Genomic DNA, 23,779 nt, shown 5'->3' with positions numbered 1-23,779 from the left:
ACCATATGAAAAGGAGGACAGGGCTCCTGTATCTTTAACAGTTGCATAGAAAAGGGAATTTCAGCAGGTGTCATTTGTATACATGGAGAACCTGGTGAAATTCCCTCTTCATCACAACAGTTAAAGTGCAGGAGCTATACTAGAGTGACCAGATTTAAAAGAGGGCAGGGCACCTGCAGCTTTAACTGTTGTGATGAAGAGGGAATTTCACCAAGTTCTCCATATATACAAATGACACCTGCTGAAATTCCTTTTCAATACAACTGTTACAGATACAGGAGCCCTGTCCTCCTTTTCATATGGTCACCCTACCTTAGCTAGACCTAAGGTTTATCCCGGGATCATCCTGGGGTCGTCCCTGCCTGCTCCCGGGATATCCTGTGTGACATTTACATGAACAGGGATGATCCCGGGATAAACCTTAGGTCTAGCTAAGGCCCTAGTAACCAACATAATTACAATATGTGAAGCAAATGAGGCATCATACTGCTTTACACAATCCTTTATACAATATACCGGTTTTCACAATCCAGCATTGCTATCCAAGGCTACGCATGTAGGATTGCTCCACAATTACGATTTTCCTAATAGCTGGAAAATGTTTGTTTGTGCTTGGGTGAGGTGAAGGCTGAGGAAACTAGCCAGGAAGGGAGAGCTTATCAATCAGGACAGCCACCTGGGTTACTTGTTTCCACATCTCTGCTTTACCCCTGTGAGTTTTTGTTCTCTGAAGAAATTATATAAATTGACTCATGGTGTTGTTGTTCCTTGTGTAAAGTGTGCTTTTTGTAAATTGTTCAGTTCCAGTAGGGTGAACTGAAAAGGAGGACAGGGCTCCTGTATCTTTAATGGTTGTATAGAAACAGTTGTAAAACATTTGGAAATCACACTCTTTCTAAGAAAGAAGACTTCACTATACAAGGCATTGAAATTTGGGGCTTTCAATAAATATTAACCGCTACTACAAAATGTTGTCCCAAAACTGACACTGATCAGTTCAGCTCAAAAAGCCCTTGAAGCAATATAATGCAGTATACTTGTTTTGCAATTGCCTTTGAAAATTCTCTGCATGGCCATCTGAATAACTTTTACATAGGACTGTAGATTGGGGTGGGAGGTGCCTCTTTAAGTTCTCTTTCATTTTTTGAAAGTTGCAGCATTCTCAAGTCATAATAATTGAGGATTATGGCCAGGGAAGCAATGACCCAGGGGTCCTTGGTTCCCTGGCCAGTGGCAGAGCTCAGAGTATTCTGCATTTCAGTATATACAGAATATGAAACATAATCCTGAACATAATTATGAAAACAGACATGACAACTAAATTCAGATGAGATGAAATGAATAAGCTAACTTGAGATTCTTCGTTAATATCAATATCCTTTGGAGGTAATTTTTCTCAGGGATTTGTGGATGAGTATCTTTTTATTATTTGACACATGGTAACATTGTTTGATTATAAAAATATCAGGAATATGTTGGTACCATTCTAGATTTAACTGTATTTTCAGTTAAGGCGGGTCTTTGGCAGAGAGGTGCCTTCCTTTCCTCCAAAATTCTACCTTGCAATGACGAAATCAATGGCTGATGAAAGGAGAGCTCAGCTAGAACAGTATCTACAGAATGGTATAGTGAATCTTCATTGTTATTATAACAAATAGATTTTAATGATGACATTTATGCATACTGTGTTTCCATAGAACTATAGAGATGCATTCAATGTTAGTCCAACTTAGAGTAGAGCCACTGGAATCAATGAGACTTAAGCTAGATTTGCATATGAGACAACCTATCAGTCATAAAAGAGTCAATGATAGCATATGTTATACTATATATATTTGTTTCTTCTCTCTGCCTTTTAGGAATCAATCCTGATTTCTGTGTCTTTGCTTTCAGTGTCAATTGATCCAAGTATTACAAACAGTGATGTCTTCATTAGTTTCTTTAGGAAATTACAACAGGTAAGTTGACTCTTTCAAAAAGCTCCTTTAAAAAAATCCTGCTGCCTTTGTTCTTTGCGTCTTTCTATATTTATACTTAATTTTGCTTCCTCCTATAGCAAGGAAGATAAGCTACTGAAGGTGGAAAATTAGCTTGTTATTTAAAAGTAACAAGTGGGACCTGCAACAAATATTGCAGCATGGAGTGTTCCTGTTTGTGGTGCCAGCCATGCCCTTTTCCAGCATATTCCATTCTATGCCCACCTAAACATGCTCAATCCACATTGGACTGTTTTGGGTGTCACGCACACACACTCTTAGAGAGCAAAACTATAGATGCCTCTGTCAATAGACAGAGGGCTCCAAGATCAGAGTTCTCTGTCTATCTTATGCGCTGCTGGCAGGGATCAGATAGGGCAGAAATAGAATTGAGGCAATTTTGCCTCCCATTCCTCATTAAAACATTTCAGCTAGACAGCATGCTGACCATGTCTAACTAACCCACCTTATTGTGGGGGGAGATGGCAATGGTAAGGCCATAGGTTCCTGCAGTTACTGGCCTCTCCTCTCTCCCTTTCCAGTGTTCTGACCCTTTTTTGACCTCTCTGAGGTCACTATTGCAACCTTGAAAGAGCAACCACCACAGTGGGGAGCAGGGCGAAAACAGCCTGATCTTGAATTCCCCCTTCTAAGATTGTAGAAGTGTCTACAGCCTTGGGAGGGGTAATCCAATATGTCCTTGGGACACTCTCCCAGGGACCATAGGATTGTTCTACCTAAGGTTTTTCTAAATATTTTTTTCTATTGTAAGCCTTTGGGTTCCCCCAAGTGTGCTGATACCTCCCTTTTGTGCATTGATGGTGCTGTTTTGGCTACGTAAGGATCCACACTCAGGGAATGAGTTCTTATTTGTATGAAGTAAACTATCAAAATCTGTAGGAATCATACAGGCAGCAATTGTAATTTGAGTTGAGTATACTAACATGAGCAAACTCTTGCTGAAGTGACTTGAAACTTGAAGGGTGCAATCCTATGTACATTTAAAGCTCCATCACACCAGAATTGTTGTTGTTGTTGTTAGTAGTAGTAGTAGTAGTAGTATCCCACCTTTTGCCCAATGCTGGGCCTATATAGCCCACTCTTGCTGTGCGTTGTTTCCTGAGGGCTCTCATGACGTCGTCCATGTCCCACCATGATCTCGCCTCTTCCCCCTCTCTTTGTGAGGTTTCTTGGTGTGGGGAAAGAATGTTTTTTCCGGCAACGCGCTCAACCCTCGATGTGTATTTTTATCCGATCGTACTCAATCTGATGCTCTGACGGTGTGTGTTAAAGGGCAGTATTGCTGATGAAAGGGAGGGGGCGTGCCTTTTCTCCAGCACGCCATGTCGATCACTAAGGAGGGCGAGGTGGCCAACTGCGACCAACCAATACCCTGTAAGGGGAGGTACAAAGGAGATCTGCGGGGGGTGGGGGGAAACAGTGATTTGCCGGTGCGCAGGAGAGGTCTAAAGATGAATGAAACGTAAGGCTTTCAAACACTACATAAACAGAGGGGGATAATACGAGGGCAAACCAGGGCAAACGTTTAGGTGTGATGGACCCGTCAGAGAGAAAGAAGTCCTACAACTCCTAACATTCTCCAACCAATTATGCTGGGACTTGTAGGACTTTTTTTTGTCTAAACATGCATAGGATTGCACCCTAGAGTATCTAAATAAGGTTATAATTTGATGTTCTTTTATCTGTATTCTTGCTATTAGTATTACCCATTGAAGTGATAATTGCTTTGATCTTTCAGGTTTTATAGCCTTTGGTTAAAAGAAATACACATTTGTATTGGTTTTATTTTTAGTCTCCTCTTGTTCTCATAATTAGGTGGTGTCAACCAATTATGAGAAACAACAAGCTGAAAATTATGAGTGCCAACAACCTGAAAAGGTGTGGGGGTTTGTTGCCAGCCCTTTGAGGATGCTGATGCATCCTGGAAGATTTCATCTGGCCCAGTTCTAATGTTTTGTGTCTTCTAAAGATTTAATTTATTCTATTTCTATCCCACTTTTCAACCAGCAGGTTCCCAACAAGAGTACATCAATGATTCAGTTAAAATACAAGAAAAAAACATAATAAAATACCACCATAATCAACACTCATGGCCTTGCTAGATGACAGGGTAGCCCGGTGTGAGCCCCGGCCCGGCCCCTGTGCATCCAGATGATGTACAGGGGATCCCGGGCTCAGGCAGGGGTAACCCTCCTTTGGCCCGGGATAACTGGCACCAGTTGTGGCCCGGTATTTCCTGCAGTCTCGGGCCCAAGACCGCGGGCATGTAGCCCGTTCCACCGCTTTTCCCGGCTACCGCATTTACTCGTGAGTAGCCAGGAAAAGCGGCAGACAGCGCTGCAGCCATCAGGTCAGGGGGGGAGATGGGGGGGAAACGGAGCCGGGGGGATGGGGGGAAAGGAGCCAGGGGGGAATGGGGGGATCGGAGATCACGGGCGGGGGGGATCGTGGCCAGGGGGGGGAAATCAGGGGCGGGGGGGGGAGCAGGGAACCCTTTAAAAAAAAAGCCTTCTTTTATCGTTGGTGCACTCCTGCGCACATGGCCCTTTTAAACTGAAAAAAAATGGCAGACGCGACGGGTCGTTCCTACAGCCCGTCACATCTTACGTGTAGACAGGGGCGATGGCCCGCGCTACTTTTAGCATGGGCTGGCCCCTCCTCCCAACTGGATTCAAAGGTAGGTCTAGCAAGGCCCTCAGTTAAACATCAGGAGACCGGTCATGCAAACAGTTCCAGTTCAGCATTTAGAATCAGAATATCATAAATATTACCAGATAACTTTGGTAGAGCTTATTTAAAAGATGTCATGCTTCTTGGGCTTTGGCATTAAGTAAATAGCTTTGGGTTGTATTGGGATGAGAAGCAATAGGTGTGTTGATGTGAAAATGTCAACATTCCTTTGTCTGACCGCTACAGTCTGGCACGTACTTAGAGGCTGGAAGTTCAAATTGCAACACTCCATTTCTGTATTCTCCATGGTTGAGAGCTTATGAGTAGGGTGTAGTCAAGAAGGTGGGGTCAGGTGTCCTTTGGAAGGGTGAGAGCTTTGCAAAGGTTGGGAAGATGATTGCAAAGTTTAGTAACAATGATTTTCTCAATACTCGCATGCATTCAGTAAAAACCATACCTTATGAATACATGGAGGACAAGGATATTTAAATGATGTGACCAAGGATCTTGTGGCACCTTAAAGACTAACAGGTTTCTTATGGCACAACTGACTGTGGACCAGAGCCCATTTCAGAAAATGCATGAAGAGTGTATCCTCGGTTGGCAGAGATGCATATACACGGGTGATGAGAAAAAAGAAATGTAAACAAAGTGAAATGACAATGAATTACAAAAAGTACAGATCAGGACAATTCCTTTAAAGCTTCAGAGCCCAACCCTATACTGATGTTCTGTTAGCAAAGATATACTCATAGAATGGTTAAAATGGGCATAGTTGTGGGTAGGATGGGGCAACATAGGGGAAAAGTACATTTATGCTGTATCTTACACTCCTCTAGCCCATTATCTCATCCCCATCAATGGTGGAACTTTGTACCAGGTCTAGACCTGTCAGAACGAATTTGCTTCTCATTGGAGTTGGGGGGATTAAAGACTAGCCACCCCTGCCTAGCCCATGTTGCCATGACAGAGTATAGGATATGTTGTAACTCAACACCCAATTGCTTCACACTACCACTTGTTCATTAACTGCCTTTTGCCCTGACATGAGTTTTTCTACTGTGCGAAAATGAATGGAGCCATATTTATCCTTTCTGCCAGCTGGGGCTCGAACTACCATCTCCTGCTTCCCAACCCTATGTCCTATGCAATGAGCCACTGGAAGTTTTTGTTGTTGGCAAGTGTATGTGGGCTGCCCTTGTTCCATCTCCTGGCCCCTCCCCTTGGCTTCTTGTCAAAAGAGTATTTTCTTCCCTGGGTTGGTCTTGAACTGTTTCCCTAGGAGGGCTGCATGTGCTTTCTGCAGACCTCCTGTCTAAAGAACAATGTGACTGTGGGCTATCCCTCTGGGCTTGTTCAGACAATCAAGCAGCTCACCATCGCTTATTTAAGCGATGGTAGGTTGTGATGCATGCTAGTGGCCATTTTGAATATTCGAACTGCGACTGTGGTTTGTTGTGTCATCCGAACCTGGTGGGGTGGTTTGTGTAGTAGTTAAGCAACCCTAAAACAGGTCATGGGTTTTGCAACCTACGCCTGCTGAGTTCAGCCAACACAAGCTGCAAGCACAGCTTGAATTTTCAGGATGGCACCCACAGGTGTCGCAGCTTGTCATGGCTTAAATAAGCTATGATGAGCCACACCAATTATGCAAACCTTTCCTCTAACTTCTTGCTCCTTCTGTCTGTGTTGTGCTCATAAAACAGTGGTGGGGAGAAGTGTAAGGGGATTTAAACCTCTGCTTCTCAGGATGCCTGGGGATTTGCAGTAGCGGGGTTGTTGCTAGCTGTGCCAGTGGAGCTGATTGAGGGCAGGCACTGTGGTATCATCTTTGTGTGTGTGTGTGTGTGTGTGTGTGTGTTATGATGCAACTGTGTCTCCGTCCTGAGTTCATTGGCTGACTTGGGGACAGGGAAGGTTGCTGCGGCTTCTGGCACAGCCCGATTGGTGGGCTGTGGTGTTTTTTTTCCAAAGATGCTGATTTTATTGCTGTTTGTATGTCATTTTTAAATTTTCTGGTTGTGACCATTTCCCCTTCACTTCCAGGGAAGTTCCATCCCTGGCTTGGTTAGCCCCTCCCACTGGCAGTAGAAACCAAGAGGGCGCAATTAAGCCGCACTTATTAGCATGCTGTTTTACTCATGGTGAACCAGGTTTTAAAAGAACCTGGATTGTGATTATGTGCAAACCAGGCCAGTGTGTCCAGGGTTATAGATCATAAATATAGTTTCATATAACCTAAGTTTATATGGAAACCATATTTCATAAGTTTATATGGAAACTATATGCTACTTTCATTTCTCTATATAGTTTGTGAATACCCCAAACGTGGGTTTTGACAGTAAACTGCAACAATTCAAATGTATTTGCCTGCGCAGAAGCTCAGATGTTGCCCATTCTGGTTATCCAACATCTGAATTTCTTTCTCCTGTGTGCTGGTGCAATCTCAAGCAGAGTTATGCTGATACCTTCCACCGCATGCCTTTGGACTAGCTGGCCCCCATGTGGTAATGCTGCATGTGATGCCAAAAAGATAGCATAAATCTCCACATGTCATTTTTCAATAGGAAAGCTGATTTATGGAAAGGATCATAAATTCTATGTAAACAGCAAGATTCCATTGTATTTCATTGTGTGCTTTAAGTGCATTTAAAAAGAGCAGTTGAAGGCTAAGTAAACATTAATTTCAGTACTGAAGATACTTGGCAAATGTTTTTGATAGATATGTCTTGTTATTCAGTGATTCTGTCTTGTAAAATATTTTATAGAAGATCCGGAGGCTTTCTGAAATAGTTGTGTGAACAAAAGGAGTTGTAAGTCTTCAGCACTAACAGTGCTAACAAAAGCAGGGCCTTATTAGCCTGTTTGATAATCCAACCCTGGTTAACCAACCTCTATCTCTGACATCGGGGGGGGGGGGGGAATAAATCAAGTGCAGGGCCAAGTACAGGTACTCTTAATCGTTCAGCAAACTTTTTGCAGGTCACTCAAGCAGAGCTTGTGAATCAACAATTGTCAGCTGACCATAGCTTGAGGACTTCTGCCCAAGAATATTTCTTATTCAGAACATGCAAGGTCTTTTGTTAAAAGGTGGTGGTCAAATAGCCTTTAATTGAGGAGTTCATAACAGTTAGGCTGTAAACCGCCCAGAGAGCTTTGGCTATGGGGCGGTATAAAAATGTAATAAAATAAATAAACAAATAAATAAATTAAATAAAAGACCTTTGCTTGAGACCTGGGAGAGCCATTATCAGTCAGACAATAATGGTTACAGGGCTGGCGTCATAGGTTGGCATGGTCAGTGGGCTCTCAGCAGGTGCCCGACAAGATTTCCCAGGATCTGCTCTTCTTCAACATTGCAACCTGCTTGTTCATACACACACTCCTCCCTGGCCCAGATAATGGTGGTGGTAGACCAGTAGATGCCACTTCCTGCTTCCTCAAGGGCTCTTTGGGCATAGCTAGATGGGGCAATATCCCAGGGATCGCTCCAGGATTGTCCCTGTGCATCCACATGACGCACAGGGCATCCCAGGAGCAGGGAGGGATGATGCCTCCCTTTCCCCAGGATATCGTCCTACTCTTTAATCCTGCTTTTTCCATGGTCTTGGGATGATCTTGAGACCGCGGAACGTGTGGGCGTGCGTCGCAGTTTGTCCTGGCTCCTCGCAAGTAACCATTGGGGGTGAGGAGAGCGGGGCATTTTTATTTTATTTTGAAAAAACCTTACCTTTTGTGCACAAGAACTCCGTCTCCTTTAAAAACAAAATGGTGGGCGCGACGTCCTCTTCCTCTTAGGATGTCGCGTGCCGTGTGTAGACAGGGGGGGGAGATCTCGTGATAACCATATCGCAAGATCATACCCCCTCCGTCAGGCTAGACCCGGGTAGGTCTAGCCATGGCCTTTGTCTGGTAAGCATGCAGGTGGTAGCAACAATGAGGAAGAAGAGCAGCAGGTGGTGACAATGCTGATGAGAAGGTAGGCTCCCTCAGAGCGGGGGCCCCATTGAGATCTTGCCCAGGTTGATCTTGCCCACTGAGTGGCCAGATTAACCAAGGCAGTTTTAGGGTTCGTATGGAAATTAGTTGGGCAAATGCCTGTGCTACCACCTTCTCCTTTTCCCTGGAGGGCATTCCCATGCTGTCATTATCCTCAAGTTGAATTTGTGGTGTAGTTGAGAGCAAATATGTGGACAGCGCACAGTTTGTCCTTTTGGTTATCAGCAGACATAGCAACTCTGTGTGTAAAAGGATTACCACGGTCCCGCAAAACTGTCAAGGAGTTCTGGATGGTGCAAACAGTGAAACAGAGAAGATAAGGCTCATGAAGAGCTAAGCACTCTTCTCATGCCATCACTCAAGTACAAGAGTGCTTCGGAAACGCTTAAAAACCCTTCCCCTCATATCTCAGGAACACCACTTCTCCCCAGCCCTTTTCACTTTTGGAGGCTGTGCACTCCGTTTCTTCCATGTAGGGGTGTATATCTTCTCTCAATACTCGGTAATGGGGAAGCAGAAAGGCTTGTTATTGCAGCATACCACGGGATCAGGATACTTGTCATCGGATTTGGGTTAGTGCTAGTGCAGTTGCGCTAAGAGTAACTGCTAGGATTTTTGATATCTGGAAAGGCCCCTTAATTCAGCCCTCCAAGAACCTGGGGGTGGCAACATAAGGGCTCTCCATTCCGCAGCTTCCTTTCCCTGCAATGTTTAACCAGAGTAACGTTTTATCCAGATCGGGGGGTGTCAACATTTTCCTCTAGAAAGGACCCTCACGAAGGACCCAAAATTGCTTGAGACATGTAGAAAATGTATTACATTTCTATATCACCCAGTAGCCAAAACTCTGCAATCCTCCAGCCTAGTCCTTCCCAGCCTGGTGCCTGCCAGATATTTGGACTTCAGCTCCCATCAGCCGTAGGCAGCATGGCCAAAAATCAGGAAAGTTGGGAATTGTAATCCAAACCATCTGTAGGGCACAAGGTTGAGAAAGGCTGCTCCAGTCCTTATGCCTTTGACATCTCCTGAAGCTGCTTTTTACAGTTTGTCTTGTGCGCAGGTGTTTCTCAGGTGGAGGGTCCTTTTTGGGACTTCACCTTTAAAAATGAAAACACAACTTCTCATGGTTTTCCCTAATCTAAAATTGACCACCGTGAAATCCATCACTTTCTACTTCAATAATATCTTTCACTGAGTAATTTATCACTGATGGAGCTGCCTTCTTCCCACTCCACTGCTGTGATTGTGGGAAGCTTCCAGCTCAGTTTTCAAGCTTCCCACAATCACAGGAGTGGAGCTAGAAGAAGGCAGCTCCATCAGTGATAAATTGTTGACAGTTTTAAAGGATTTTGTCACAAGAGCAATGGCTCAAGACTTTTTTGAACTCAGATGCAGAAAATACAATGGGAAATGTCCTTCCTTTTTGGTAGTAAAAATATAGCAAATTACATCATTGACAAATTGCTGCCCTTTAATGGTATCTACAAATCCTGCCACCTAAGTTGTGCTTCCTCACCAGGCCTCATGGTAGGACTACCCCTGCCCCCTAGATGCAAGAAGTAGATTTAAGAAACAAAAGTGCTTGTTTAAAGTAAAATATTTAAGGTATTCTGACTCTCTATACGTATTGCTAAGTGTTCAAAGGAACTGTATAGAAAGATTAGGGAAAGAAACATACATATGATCATGAGTTTTGTTTTACAAGAAAAATAAAAGTGCGCTCCTATTTCCACGACGTTGAATTTTGCACTCTAAGTCCAGGCTTGAACATGGAACTGAACCCATGGTCATTGGGATATATGGCATTCATTAACTTTGAAAACAGTGGGAAATCCTAAACATTCTAGGATCCATTGGTCTGGGAGACTTACTATACAATCCTCTACTCAGCAATAAATCATGTTGAGTTCAATGGAGATTGCACCCTGGAAAATGGGTATAGGTTTTTAGCCTTAATGGAATACCAGGCACCATTATTTATCTGAACAAAATGACCTCCCAGAGCTTTTGTCTTGTTAGAAAAATTATAGAACATGCAATATGTGACGCACAGTCCAGATTTCCATCCTGTACTGTAAGTGGCTGCAAATGAACTGCCTATAAGGAGCAGTTGCCACTTTACACTCCTTAATCCTCGTAATTAGTTCTAAAAATAATTACTTGTTCTAATCATAAGAAGGTATAATGCGAAAGAGAAAACAAAATTGAAGATCTAAATATCTGGAGGCTACAACAGTTGTGTATATTGTGGCGCTGTCACTTGACTAAAATACATTTAATCAAATAGTTATGAATTTTAATTCAATCTGCATATGAACAAAAGTAGTTTTTTTTGGGGGGGGGGAAGTATTCTTTTGTTTTCAGTTGCTTGCATTCAGGGACCATCTTTAGTCAAAATTGACTAAATGTTGCAGCCTTATTATGTTGCCATCTGCTTCTTGAAATTTACCAAGATGTGTTGTTCATTTTTCCCTTCTTTTGCTGTTTAAATGTTTTATTATTTTCTAAAACACAAACAAAATGAACAAATAAACATTACAAAAAACAAAATCAAACATCAACATAAAAAAGCATACAAAACATACACCATTAAGTGTAGTTCTGTTTTTTAAGCCTTAAGAGCATATAGTGGATATATTCTCACTTAAGACATACTCTTCTGTCCCAATTTACTCACCAGCTAATATTTTTTTCTGATGTAAAGAGGTGAAGATTTTCCCCTTCAGTAACAAGGGCCAGAGACATATGTATTCCAATCCCATGTTTTTTCACATCTTGTAGGATACATTTAAAATCCAAACCCAGCGAGCCTTTCTGGATGTTTACCTTGCTGATGGAAGGTATCTCAGAATAGATATTCAGACTTCGGATACTGCTGAAAGAGTGCTAGAAGTAAGTAATTGCCTTTATACAAATCTATGATGCGACCACACAAGCTGTAGTGATGACCACCCATTTGGATGGCTTGAGAAGGAGGTTGAATAAATTCCTGGGGGAGAAGGCTATCAATGGCTACTAGTCCTGATGGCTATGTGCTACCTCCAGTATCAAAGGCAGTAAGCCTATGTACACCAGTTGCTGGGGAACATGGATGGGAGGGTGCTGTTGCACCTGCTTGTAGATCCCTGGTCGACAGCTGGTAGGCCACTGTATGAACAGAGTGCTGGTCTAGATCAGCCTTCCTCAACCTGGGGCGCTCCAGATGTGTTGGACTACAACTCCCATTCTGAGAGATGCAGTCCAACACATCTGGAGCACCCCAGGTTGAGGAAGGCTGGTCTAGATGGACTGATCCAGCACAGCTCTTCTTATGTATTTATGTTTATTTTTATTAAATTTTATTTATTTATTAAATTTATATACCGCCCCATAGCCAAAGCTCTCTGGGCAGTTTACAAAAGTTAAAAACAGTGAATATTTAAAAAGTATACAAAATTTAAAACCATCAAAAAGATAAAAACAGCAGTATAAAACAACAGTATCCAGTATCCATATTAATTTTACAAATGGATTCAACGATATTTCCTATGAACATTTACAAGTAGGAGGATGGCAACAAGGGAGAGGGCCTTTTCAGTGGTGGCCCCCCGACTGTGGAATGATCTCCCCAATGAGGCTCGCCTGGCGCCAACATTGTTATCTTTTCGGCGCCAGGTCAAGACTTTTCTCTTCTCCCAGGCATTTTTAACAGCATTTTAACAGCATTTAACAACGTTAAGTTTGTTTTTAATGGACCCCACAATTGTTGTTTTTAAATGGATACTGTTGTTTTTATACTGTTTTTATGTGTGTGTGTGTTTTTAAATTGTATACTTTTAATGTTTACTATTTTTAAATGTTGTAAACCTCCCAGAGAGCTTCGGCTGTGGGGCGGTATATAAATGTAATTAAATAAATAAATAAATAAGTATATTTAGCAATTTTATTTATTAAAAATAAATCTAATCTATACTTAGTCTTGCTTCGAGTAGACCTATTGAAAAATCAATGGGACAAGTTAGTCATGACAAATTTATGTCCTATTGATCTTCCACGGGCTGCTCTAAGCATGACTAAGTATGGATTCAACACAGTATCTTTAATCTGCTCTCCAGCTAACAATATGGTGTTTATTATTATGCCTGTCCAAATACCTCAAGGAATTTTGGGACAAAGTACCTGCTTAAGGTGCTTATTTTTCAGAGACAAAAACTGGGACCTTATTTAGTGTTTTTTTGAGGAAGCTATTTGGATTGTACCAGTGATTCCTGGGGAAAAGAATTGATGCAGGCAAACGGATAGAATCAGTGAGGTGGACAAGGCAAGAGGCTTTTAATACTTATTTTTTCATGATGAACAATTCTGTGGAGTTCAAAAGTTGCAACGTCTCTAAACTGCCATTAACCCATGAAAAGGTATTACCTCAGTGATTTGATCTCTCTAAACTTCTGTGGGGGGAAAGGCTGTGCTTGAAAGGCACGAGCCCTCGAAATGTGTTGGACCATGGTGGCTCAGTGATGTTGGGAATTGTACTCCAACACATCTCAAGGAGACCAGGTTAGGGTAGCCTGGTCTATACTGCTTGTTCTCAATCTAAGGTGAAAGTACCTCTCTTCCCCCTCTCCCTCCAGGTTGTATCATACAAGATCGAGCTTTCAAGAGAACTAGTTGGATATTTCAGCTTATTCCTTATTCAGGATCACAACAACGGAGAGCTGACGGGTGAGAAGTGTTTTGTGTAGCAGTAGCACACTAAGTGCTGCATTAACCTTTCTTTCCATTTGTATAATGTGGAAAACCTTTATGGGTAATAGATATGTGGAAGTAATATCATAACTTGACTCTGATTTTTTCCCTTAGCTACCTTCAGAACTGAAAACAAAGCTTAGAACCCGCATTTCTTAGAGATGAATCCTTTAAATTATAAAATGCAGCATCTTTTGGTTTGCTTTCATGAGGACACCCATTTTCCTTCTCTTCCTCTTGTTTTTAAGTTAGAAAGCATTGCAGTTGCTTGATTAACAAGCTGTGTTTTTAACTGGTGCGTGCCAGAAACATATGCTGTAAGGAAATCAAGTATGTGTTTTGAAAGCTGTGTACACGTCCTAAAGAGCCTTGATTGGTTTACGTGTCCTATTGCATGTGGACATCTTCAAGAACATGTTTTAGTCTTATATACTCTAGCTCAGGGGTTCTTAACCTGGGGTCCATGGACCCCCAAGGGGTCAGGGGGGTCCGTGAAAGTCAAATTTATTCATACTTTGTGTATGTCATACACTGTATGAGGCAATCAATTTTCAATAAAATAAAGTATATGTGTTTATGTGCTTATGTGCATTTTTCTAGGGAGGGGGTCCATATCTTTCACCGGATTTTCAAAAGGGTCTGTGACTCAAAAAAGGTTAAGAACCACTGCTCTAGCCCAGCCCTCCCCAAATCTAGCCCTGCCTTCCCCAAGAGCCCTCCAGCCAGCCTTCAGATGTATTGGACTACAACTCCCAGAATCCCTGGGTGGATTCTGGGAGATGTAGTCCAATACATCCAGAGGGCACTAAGTTGGGGAAGGCTACTATAGCCTTTGGAGAAGCGTGTTGAACGTCTTGTGACCTGAATTCTTGGATGATTTCCCCACCTCTGCTATAGGATGAGTGATGCTAATGAAAGCATCATTCATTTTATATGCTGAAAGCAAAGATAATAGGAGCCAGCAGGTTGATTCTCTTAAATGCCCTCTCTTCACATGAAGTAGTTTGAAGAGGATTTAAGTTGTATTCCTAACTCTTGCTGATGACTCTGTCTTGCCATCTCTCACTGAACCTCTGTGTATCTGTTCAGACTCATTTCCAACATCACCTTTTTATTATTTTATTTAAAGTATATGCATACTACCCTTCCATTTTGGGGTGGTTCCCAATAAGTTAAAATGCACTACGATAAAACAGAATAGGATGGTAGGTGAAAGAGCAAGCCATAATACTCTCAGATCACTAGCTTAGGTGAATAGAAGGCTTTTGCCTGCCACATTAATTAATTAAATAATAATAATAATAATAATAATAATAATAATAATAATAATAATAATAATAATATATTGCTTACCCGCCTCTCCACTTGGATCAAGGCGGGGAACAACAGTGAATATAAAACACTGTTTTATATTTAAAGGATAATAGTTTTGGCATCAGGCAACATTCTTTGCCACTGCTGAAGTAGCCGCCCTTCGTATACATCTGCTTCACCTCCCAACAGCAGAGGCGCACAGAGAAGGGCACTGACATGTTGATACAGGATTAGGCACTCTTTGGGTACATGGGCCCCAAGCCATTCAGGGCATTACAGGTAAGCACTGGCACTCTGAATTGGGTTTGGAAGGGAAAAGGCAACCAGTGAAGCTCTTTCATCACCAATGCAATAGGATCAGAATGAACAACACAAGTCAAAATTAAGGACGCTGCGTTCTGTAGTAATTGAAGCTTCCCAACCATCTTCAAAGGCAGCTCCACATATACTTTTATTATTTGCTTGTTACATTCTTATTCTACTTTCCTCCAAAGAGCCCAAGGCAGCATACATGATCCTGATGAGGATGATCCTCCTCCTCCTCCTCCTCCTCCTCCTCCATTTTATCCTCACAACAACCCTTTGAGATAGATTAGGCTGAGAGTCAGTGTTTGGGCCAAAGTCACCCAGTGAGCTTCATGGCTAAGTGGGGATTAGAACCTGGCTCTCCTGAGTCCCAGTCCAAGATTGTAACTACTACACCACACCAGCTCTAATGTATTGCAGTAAACCATTTGGGAGGCTAACAGCACATTGATAACTGTGGCCAGACTATCCCCGTTCAGGAGTGTTTGCAGCCAGTGAACCAGCCATAGCTGGTAAAAGGTACTCCTGCTACAGAAGCTAGCTGAGTCTCTAGTGACAAAGCGGAATTCAGGAGAACTCCAGGCAGCGACCCTCTTTTATGGCAATGCCACACCCTCCAGAAGAGATGGAGCCCCCAGCTGCTTGGACACAAGAATCGTCCTTGTTGGGATTCAGCTTCAATTTATTGTCCCCAGCCCATTACTGAACTCCAGCACTAATTCAGCACTTCCACAACCTCACCCGATTCAGATGGCAAGGAGGAATATAGCTGAGAATTATCCATGTAGCGATAACTGTTTACTTCAAATCCCTTCAACTTCATATAGATTTTTAAAAGTTTAAAGGATACTTTGGAACTTTACAAACAACATGGAATAAATGCCATTTTTTCACTTTTATCTAGCAAAAGGGCAACGTAAGCAGAGAATGTTATCGCTGCCAGAATCTATATTCCACAGTGCTCAGTGTAAAACAATTGTGTTATTCCATGTAAAGGGCATACACCCAAGAGTCTATTAGTTTCCTTGAAATGTTTGGAGGTCTCAAGTAACTGGCTGGATGCTGATTAAAAATACATAACTTCAGAGAAAGCTGCATAAGTAAACCTAAGAAATTGATATGGATGAAAAGATTCCCTACTCTCTTTTCTGGCTTGAGATGATTCACCATTTTACCTGAATTACCTGAGTTGGCCAACTCTACATTGCATTTCCCTGGAAACCAAATTCAGCTTCCTGAGATCATTTTTGGAAAGTACATTTCTAGCCGTTGTAGCTGTAAACATATGTTTGATATGTTCAATAAAACTTGTGGGGTGTGAACAATGCCTGCTTGTATTTTGGAAGCTAGAGGGGAAAGAGAAATGAAATAGGCAGTAATTGGAAGAGGCACTTTTCATAACTCCTTGCCCTGCCCCATGGTAGGGGAAGGCTGTAGTTCAGTGGTAGAACATGGAGAAAACCCCAGTTCAGTCCCTGGCATCTTCTGCCTGAAACCCTGGAGAGCTGCTGACAGTCAATGGTGACAGTGCTGAGCTAAATAGACCAGTGGACCGACTCTGTAAAAGGCATCTTCCTATGATTAGCAAAACAAGAATAAATTGTGCAAAGTTACTTAGTTTGCATAATTTATATAGGTCATAGGATTCAGCTTCTCTTGGCACAAGGCTTGGATTGATTTAGAATCATTAGCACTGAGTACACACAGCCTTATATAGAACAGGTACAAAAAATAACAGCTTCCTTTTTAATAGCATTTCAATAATATTAATCTTCTCTCCCCCCCCCCCAACCTCTCTAGTACTGAAAAAACTGGCAGAATTTGAACTTCCCTATGTGAGTCTTCGGAGTATGAAAGAATCACCTTGTAAGATTGGGATCAGAAAGTGGTGAGTAGGAAGCTGAAGTTGAATTAGTAAGATGCATTAAAAGAAATTACTACCTGGTGGGAGGGTAGGAGTAGAGATTCAGTTCATATGAGCTGAGCACCAATAAATTCAGCTTTCTACATTGATGGATTTCAGTGGATCTGTAATGTGTGTCTTCCTTGACCTAACTTGTGTAGTACAATAGTATAAATAAATCCAATATTTATTCTTTTGCCAGGTGAAATGCTATTGGATTGTCCATGTCTAGAGTGGAGACCAATATCTTTACAGCAATTTAGGCAAAGTTCAGTTCTAGTCAAGATCTTTTAATTGAAATGAAGTAAAGGTTTACTTAAGGATGTGTAGGCACAGCATTTTTTTCCTGAGCAATTAACAGTAGGTTCTTCATCTGTCCTGAGAAAATGACCTTGGAATTAGTGACAATTGGACTGCATTCAGAGAACACAATAGTCAATGGTGGGGTATTAATCAACTTGACAGTTCTTTATCTAGGGGGTACTCCCCACACAACATGATAATAATTAACCGTGGTGTGGATTAGGATCAGCGCTGAGTTGACTATTAGTCTATTAGTCACTCATCCCCGCCCTCTGTTCCCCCTCAGTCCTCCCATTAGTATCCCATCAGCCATTGCTGTCAAAAAATTATCTTGTCAGCTGGACTAGAGCGGCAGCCACCGCTTAGACTGCTCTTGCCTTGCAACTCTGTGGCTGACGAAATAAGCAACAGTACCCTCCACACAACACGATAACTAATGGTGGTTCAAATAGTCTACTCCGCACAACATTAGTTATTTGCATTGGTTATTTCGGCCAAATAACCAACCGTTGGTTAAAAAAACTGCATCTACACAACACGATAAACCATAGTGGGTTAAATAACCAACCATTGACTATTTAAACCACCATTGGTTATTGTATTGTCTGAACCCAGTCACTATATTCATCAGTAATTCAGCTTCCTGGGTAAATCAGCCTTAAACCTCCCAATAGGTAGTAGGTATATATAACAAGATAACTCCAAAATTTGTGTTTCAATTTGTGTTTAAACTAAATGTAAGGAACGTGTGTGTGTGTGTATAAAGGTAACTCCAAAATTTGTGTTTAAGCTTAATTTAAGGAACATTTCCTTAAATTCTGTTTAAACACACATTTTGGAGTTTTCTTCTTCTACAACAATATTTCAGTTATATTTCTTTCCGCATATATGTCAGTGGTTTGTGCTGTGTGTAATGCTTTATTGTTTTTCCTCTGCCCATTGGACAGGTACATGGACCCTTCCCTTGATAAAATTCTTATGGATTGCAGAACTTCAGTGAACTTACTTTATATGCAGGTATGTTCTAAGGCAAGTGGTATTTTACTTCTGAAAGATAATTATGAAATTAAACTGCGCTTTAATCATTTAAAACTGTGTTTGAAGGTCTGCGCCCATTGGGGGTGGGATGGGGGGAGCGAGGAAAAATATATATATATATATTTTAAAAATAGTTACCTTCTGTGCATGAGCACTCCTGCACTCTGGTCTCTTTAAAAATACTTTTTTAAATGGTGGGCGCGACGCCTCTCCCTCTGAGGTCGTTGCGCGCCGTGTGTGAACAGAGGGGGATCTTGTGATAAAAACATTGCGAGATCTTCACCCCTCCGTCCCACAATAACAGCTAGGTATAGCTAAGGCCTGTGTTAAAATATTATAAAATCCTATTTTAAAACATGTAAATGTGTGTCGTACTGACCTGCTTGCCTGCCTTGAAACTATGTGGACATGGTGGCTTATAAATAATAAAATAAAAGTATTAAATGGCTGTGTGAGCATCCTCCTAATATTCCTCTCTCTTGGGTATTTATTTATTTATTACATTTCTATACTGCCCAATAGCCGGAGCTCTCTGGGCGGTTCACAAAAATTAAAAACATTCAAAGTATAAAACAACAGTATAAAACCATAATATAAAATATAAAAGCTCAACCAGATAAAAACAGCAGCAATGCAAATTTACAAATTTAAAACACCAAGTTAAAATTTATTTATAGACTGTTAAAATGCTGGGAGAATAAAAAGGTCTTCACCTGGCGTCTAAAACCATATAATGTAGGTGCCAGGCAAACCTCCTTAGGGAACTCATTCCACAGCCGGGGTGCTACAGCAGAGAAGGCCCTCCTCCTGGTAGCCACCTGCCTCACCTCCTTTGGCCCACATCCCTCACCCCACATCCCTGAGGATGACCTTAGGGTCTGGGCAGGTACATACAGGAGGAGGCATTCCTTCAGATAGCCTGGCCCCAAGCCGTTTAGGGCTTTAAATGTTAAAACCAGCACCATGAATTGGGCCTGGACCTGGACTGGCAGCCAATGAAACTGGAAAAGGACTGGCGTGATGTGGTCTCGTCGGCCAGTCCCTGTTAGTAACCGTGCTGCCCCGTTTTGTACCAGTAGAAGTTTCCGGACCGTTTTCAAAGGCAGCCCCACGTATAACGCATTGCAGTAGTCCAAACGAGAGGTTATCAGAGCATGGATAACTGTAGCTAGGCTATCTCTGTCCAGATAAGGGCGCAGTTGGTATATCAGCCTAAGCTGATAAAAGGTGCTCTTTGCCACTGAGTTCACCTGTGCCTCAAGTGACAGTTCTGGATCCAAGAGCACTCCCAAACTACGCACCCGATCCTTTAGGACAATCCAATAGCATTTCAATCGTTTAGGGAGAGTGCAACCCCGTCCATGACAGTGCAAACATCATACACTAGTTCATACACTAAAATAAATCCATGTTAAGCACCCTCTTATTGCAGTGCATGTTAGGGCTGTTATTTATTTATTTTTATTTTTGCAAATATTTTATCATAACTGGTAACATCCCTAATAACATTCCCTAATAGGGAATGTGGATTAGAACTCTCTTGCACTTTATTGGACCAGTACATAATTTAAAAAATCAATTTTTCAACAAAACAATCATATAACTCTGCCCACTCTTACTCTGATCAAGTTTGTAATTTTTACCATAAATACTGTATCCAGCTATTTTTTACATACCAGCTTCACCCATGACAGCCTTTGAGTTGCAGCAATGAAGACAGTTGTATTAGCATCAGAGCAGTTGCCTACAACTTGCACTGCTTTGGGGGCGTGGTGAGGCTTCCGAGGTGTGGGGAGTCTTGTTGCCATAAGTACTGTAAGGGAGTAAGACCGACCGTGCTGCATCAGAGAACTCCTTGCACTACTGTTTCTTCCTGTGCTGCTGGTGCTCTGCCCATGTTAGAAGAACTTGATCCCACATAGAATAGCAAGACTGGCAATTAGAGAAGTTCCTTGGTTGCTTGCATCTTAACAGTATAGTTTTTGCCTGTGTTTCTTGCTTTACATATAAAGGTTGTACAGGAAATAGAGAAGAACTGGATCAAGCTTACTGACGGACAAATGCAGAAGCTTCAAATGCTACAAAAAATACCAAACAAAATGAAGGTAACACAGTTTTAAAATAATGACCCCACCCTCTTTTTTTAAAAAAGAGTGAATGCTACTGCGTGAAGATACTAAAGAGGGCATCTGCTTACAAAGCTGGTTGTATTGTTCAGCTTTGTCTAGAAAAATATGGAATTTACTCATTAACACTGAATGACCAGTTGTCAGAACTACCACCCATAAATGTTAAATGTGTGGTTTGAAAATGGCATCTGCAGCAGGAGAGATCAGGATTGAGACCATGGAGAGAGGAGATGAACCTTTTCTTCTTGTGCTTCCCCCTCCCTTTTTTTAAAATCAAAAACCTGCAAGGTGTGTTTGTGGTTGAAATGCTGCTTGAAATGGCAGTTGAGCATACAAAGATAGAGGCCGGCCCGAGTCCATTGGAACGGGTGCCGTTGCATTGGCGTTTCTGTAAGCACTCCTGTTGTGCATGCATTTCCCCATTGGGACGATGAACGTTTCTTCAAATAGCGCTCCTGTTGTGGTATGTATTTGCTTCGTAGAGAAAATGTAACCTATAAGCATAGAAGGGAGACAACAGAGGGAGACCAGTTGATCCTTACAGCACTTTCTGTAGTACTTGTACACCAAAAGATGCAAAGCAAGAGTACAGTTTGCATATAAGAATAGAGCATTCACTACTTTTTAGACTCTTCCAAATTAAGCAGGTAAGTTATGAAGAGTTAGGACTACTTCTCATGTTACGATTCAAAAACATGTGTGTTGTTTCCAGTTCCAGCGTCTTGAACATACTGGGAAGGAGTAATTGATGGAATTTACTAGAACAAAGAATTAAATAATGGGGAGCAAAAAATGTCTTCCACATTTCGCCCCGATCATTCTTACTCTGAGAGAAAAATTGCTTTCAAAACAATGTTGAAAGAAGAAAATTTCAGAGTTCTCATGAGTGGAATTCAAGGTTTTTGTGCTTCTCTTGCTTATGGGGTAGCCAAGGGAGTGTGTGTAAATGTCCTACCTTCCATTGGACACTCATCTCTTCAGTAGCAATTCCAGCTTCTTGCACTTTAATTAAAGCCCGTGGAAGACATCATGAGGTAACTCCTCCCATTGGGCTTTTTCAGTTCAGGAAGTGTTGGCAGCTAGAGAGGCTGCAGATTGTATAAGAGAACGAAAATACACACATGGCAACCTTGGTAGTGGCAGCACAAAAAGAAGCCATCAGTAGAAAAGAAAGGAACTGCTACAGCCACTCCTAATGGTGAGCCCCACCTCTGTGGGAGAATTTCTCTTCCCTCTGAAGAAATGCGGAGAATTGTTCCCCCCACCCACACACCCAATTTCTCTGCCCATAGAATAGATTAGAGAATTTCGAGAGTGCATTTGCACACAGCTGTAGAATTAATCATGCACTGCTGAGCTGCTCCTGGAATGTTGCCATACACATTTTTCTCAAAACTATTAATCATTCCCACCTGACATCTGAGATCTATAATTCCGATGTGAGCACTAGGAGAATTCCTGAATGAATTTTCAATGTGGAATGTGTCCCTCATTAACCTGGGAGTTTGGTCACATTATATTGTTTATGGTGGAGTCTGTGGCTTCCAGACACTTTGTGAAGTTGCTAACCCTTGCCACCTTTCAGCAACCTGTTGTATATAACTCACTGTTCTCCCGTTTCCATTTCTCTTGTGCAGTTTTTAGAGCTGGTTCGGGAGGTCCAGCATTACGGATATATACAGCTTGATCCTTGCGCCTGTGACTACCCTGAAGTAGGCTGTACTGCTGCTATTCATGTGGGAAATAATGAGATTAGCTGCTGCATAAAGTTGCCTAGTAACCAGATCCAAGAGTTCAGCTTCAAGATCAACAGGGTGAGGTGCTGGCAGGTCACATTTCTAGTAAGTACCTTGTGAGCGACTTCCACATCTTCCAAATACTTAAACAGGTTGTTTAATGCTGACATTCTTGTTCTGATTTTCCTTACCCTTCTCTAAAGGGAGTCATGGTACAAGCTTTAGAAGAATCCCTAAAATGGAAGTGCCCTTCTGTGTAGGAGATGACAGACGACCCATGTGTAGATTGCCTTTGTGTGAATTTCTCGCTCCATGTACATGTGACAGAAAGAAGCTATTTCATTGTGGATTCCAGGCCTGTGTACAGGCAGCCAGAAACACATATGTGCAACTGTTGCAGATGGTGGTCTACCACACAATAGGAAACGTTCTTTATAGGACTTTTGTAACATGAAGGCAAACAGACCTAAGAGTTCTGCATGCTCGTCCAGAAATGGTGGCTTCCTGCACTCCAGGTTTACCAGGCCAGCACATCGCTGGGAGGGCAAGAAGAGTCCCAGAGATAAGCAAGCACCTTTTCCCTCTTGGATAGCTTTTTGGTTGATTCAAAGAAACAGCCCACACTTATCTAATGCTCACGTGACTAACACCAGCTACTACATATTTTCTTCCAGTTAGGCCTGTCACCTAATTAAAGAGACCTCGATAAATTAATCATGGTTTTAACTGATAAAATATACATAAATTTGCATATGTAAAATAGTTCAAAGGCAGAAACTCTGGTGAGCTTCAAATGGTGCAAGCAGGCCATTTTTCCTCTATCACCCTGCCCTCCATTTTTCAACTGTGTCTCAATAGTTCTCAGACACTGACTAAAGTGATGGACACAGTCTTTAGACACTTTTCATTCCCTGGGTAGAAAGTGAGAGCTCTCTTATGAAGCAGGGTGAGACACCCACATCAGTCAGCAGAGTGGTCCGAGTGGTGAATCGTGTTGCTCCCCTGCTACCGCCACTGCCCTTCCACCTCCCAACGGGTGCTCTGGGGAACCCCGCCAGCCACTCTCCAGCCGCAGCATTTGCCAAAGCGAGAACGTAGCTCTCTGGAACAGCCACCCGCCCTCTGTTTCCCTTGTCGCCCACCGCCCCGCCTTCCCTTTATGTTTGTCATTGCCAGGTCGGCACCATGGAGAGCCGCACAGCCTGAAGCAGCAGCGGGGCTCTCGCAAGACCCAGGCAAGCTAGCTCTGCTGCTGCTTCCTCCAGCTGAGCAGCTAGCCATAGAGCCAACGCAGTGGCAGCAAACTAAGGGGAAGGGAGGCACGTGTCCGGGGAAGCAGAAGGGGTCACAATGCCTGTAGAAACTGAAGCGATCCAAGATTTTAGTGTAGGTATGATTGGGAAGCAGCGTGGACTGGAGAATCGCTGAATTAATACTACTGTATCATAATATTATTATTTTCCTTTCCTTCTTTTATCTGCTTAGGGATCTGTTTCAGGCCAAGGACTTGACCAGTTTTTGGAGCTCAGGTTTGAGTATAATGATTCTGACACATGGAGATGGATTGCTTTTAACACAAAGCAGGTTTGTTGAGGTGCTTTTCAAATGAGGTCCCTGCAATCTCTCTCTACACGTGCAGTATACATGCCTGGATTACAG

At 42.3% G+C, this 23,779-nt stretch overlaps 1 protein-coding gene across 1 annotated transcript in view; it reads left to right on the top strand.

The window, feature by feature from the left end:
- The window catches only part of SNX31 (sorting nexin 31), a 32,345-nt gene that overhangs the window by 4,108 nt on the left and 4,458 nt on the right, over positions 1-23,779 (top strand). The window contains exons 3-11 of the mRNA XM_063129900.1: positions 1,509-1,623; positions 1,894-1,958; positions 11,448-11,558; positions 13,277-13,367; positions 16,812-16,899; positions 18,165-18,234; positions 20,268-20,360; positions 22,022-22,225; positions 23,606-23,704. Of these exons, the coding sequence (XP_062985970.1) occupies positions 1,509-1,623; positions 1,894-1,958; positions 11,448-11,558; positions 13,277-13,367; positions 16,812-16,899; positions 18,165-18,234; positions 20,268-20,360; positions 22,022-22,225; positions 23,606-23,704 (936 nt within the window). The remainder of the gene's footprint in view (positions 1-1,508; positions 1,624-1,893; positions 1,959-11,447; positions 11,559-13,276; positions 13,368-16,811; positions 16,900-18,164; positions 18,235-20,267; positions 20,361-22,021; positions 22,226-23,605; positions 23,705-23,779) is intronic.

Source organism: Elgaria multicarinata, chromosome 7, assembly GCF_023053635.1.
Source record: "Elgaria multicarinata webbii isolate HBS135686 ecotype San Diego chromosome 7, rElgMul1.1.pri, whole genome shotgun sequence".
Classification (NCBI taxonomy): domain Eukaryota; kingdom Metazoa; phylum Chordata; class Lepidosauria; order Squamata; family Anguidae; genus Elgaria; species Elgaria multicarinata.
The sequence above is the reverse complement of the archived record's forward strand: the minus strand, read 5'-3'. Positions and strand labels throughout refer to the sequence as shown.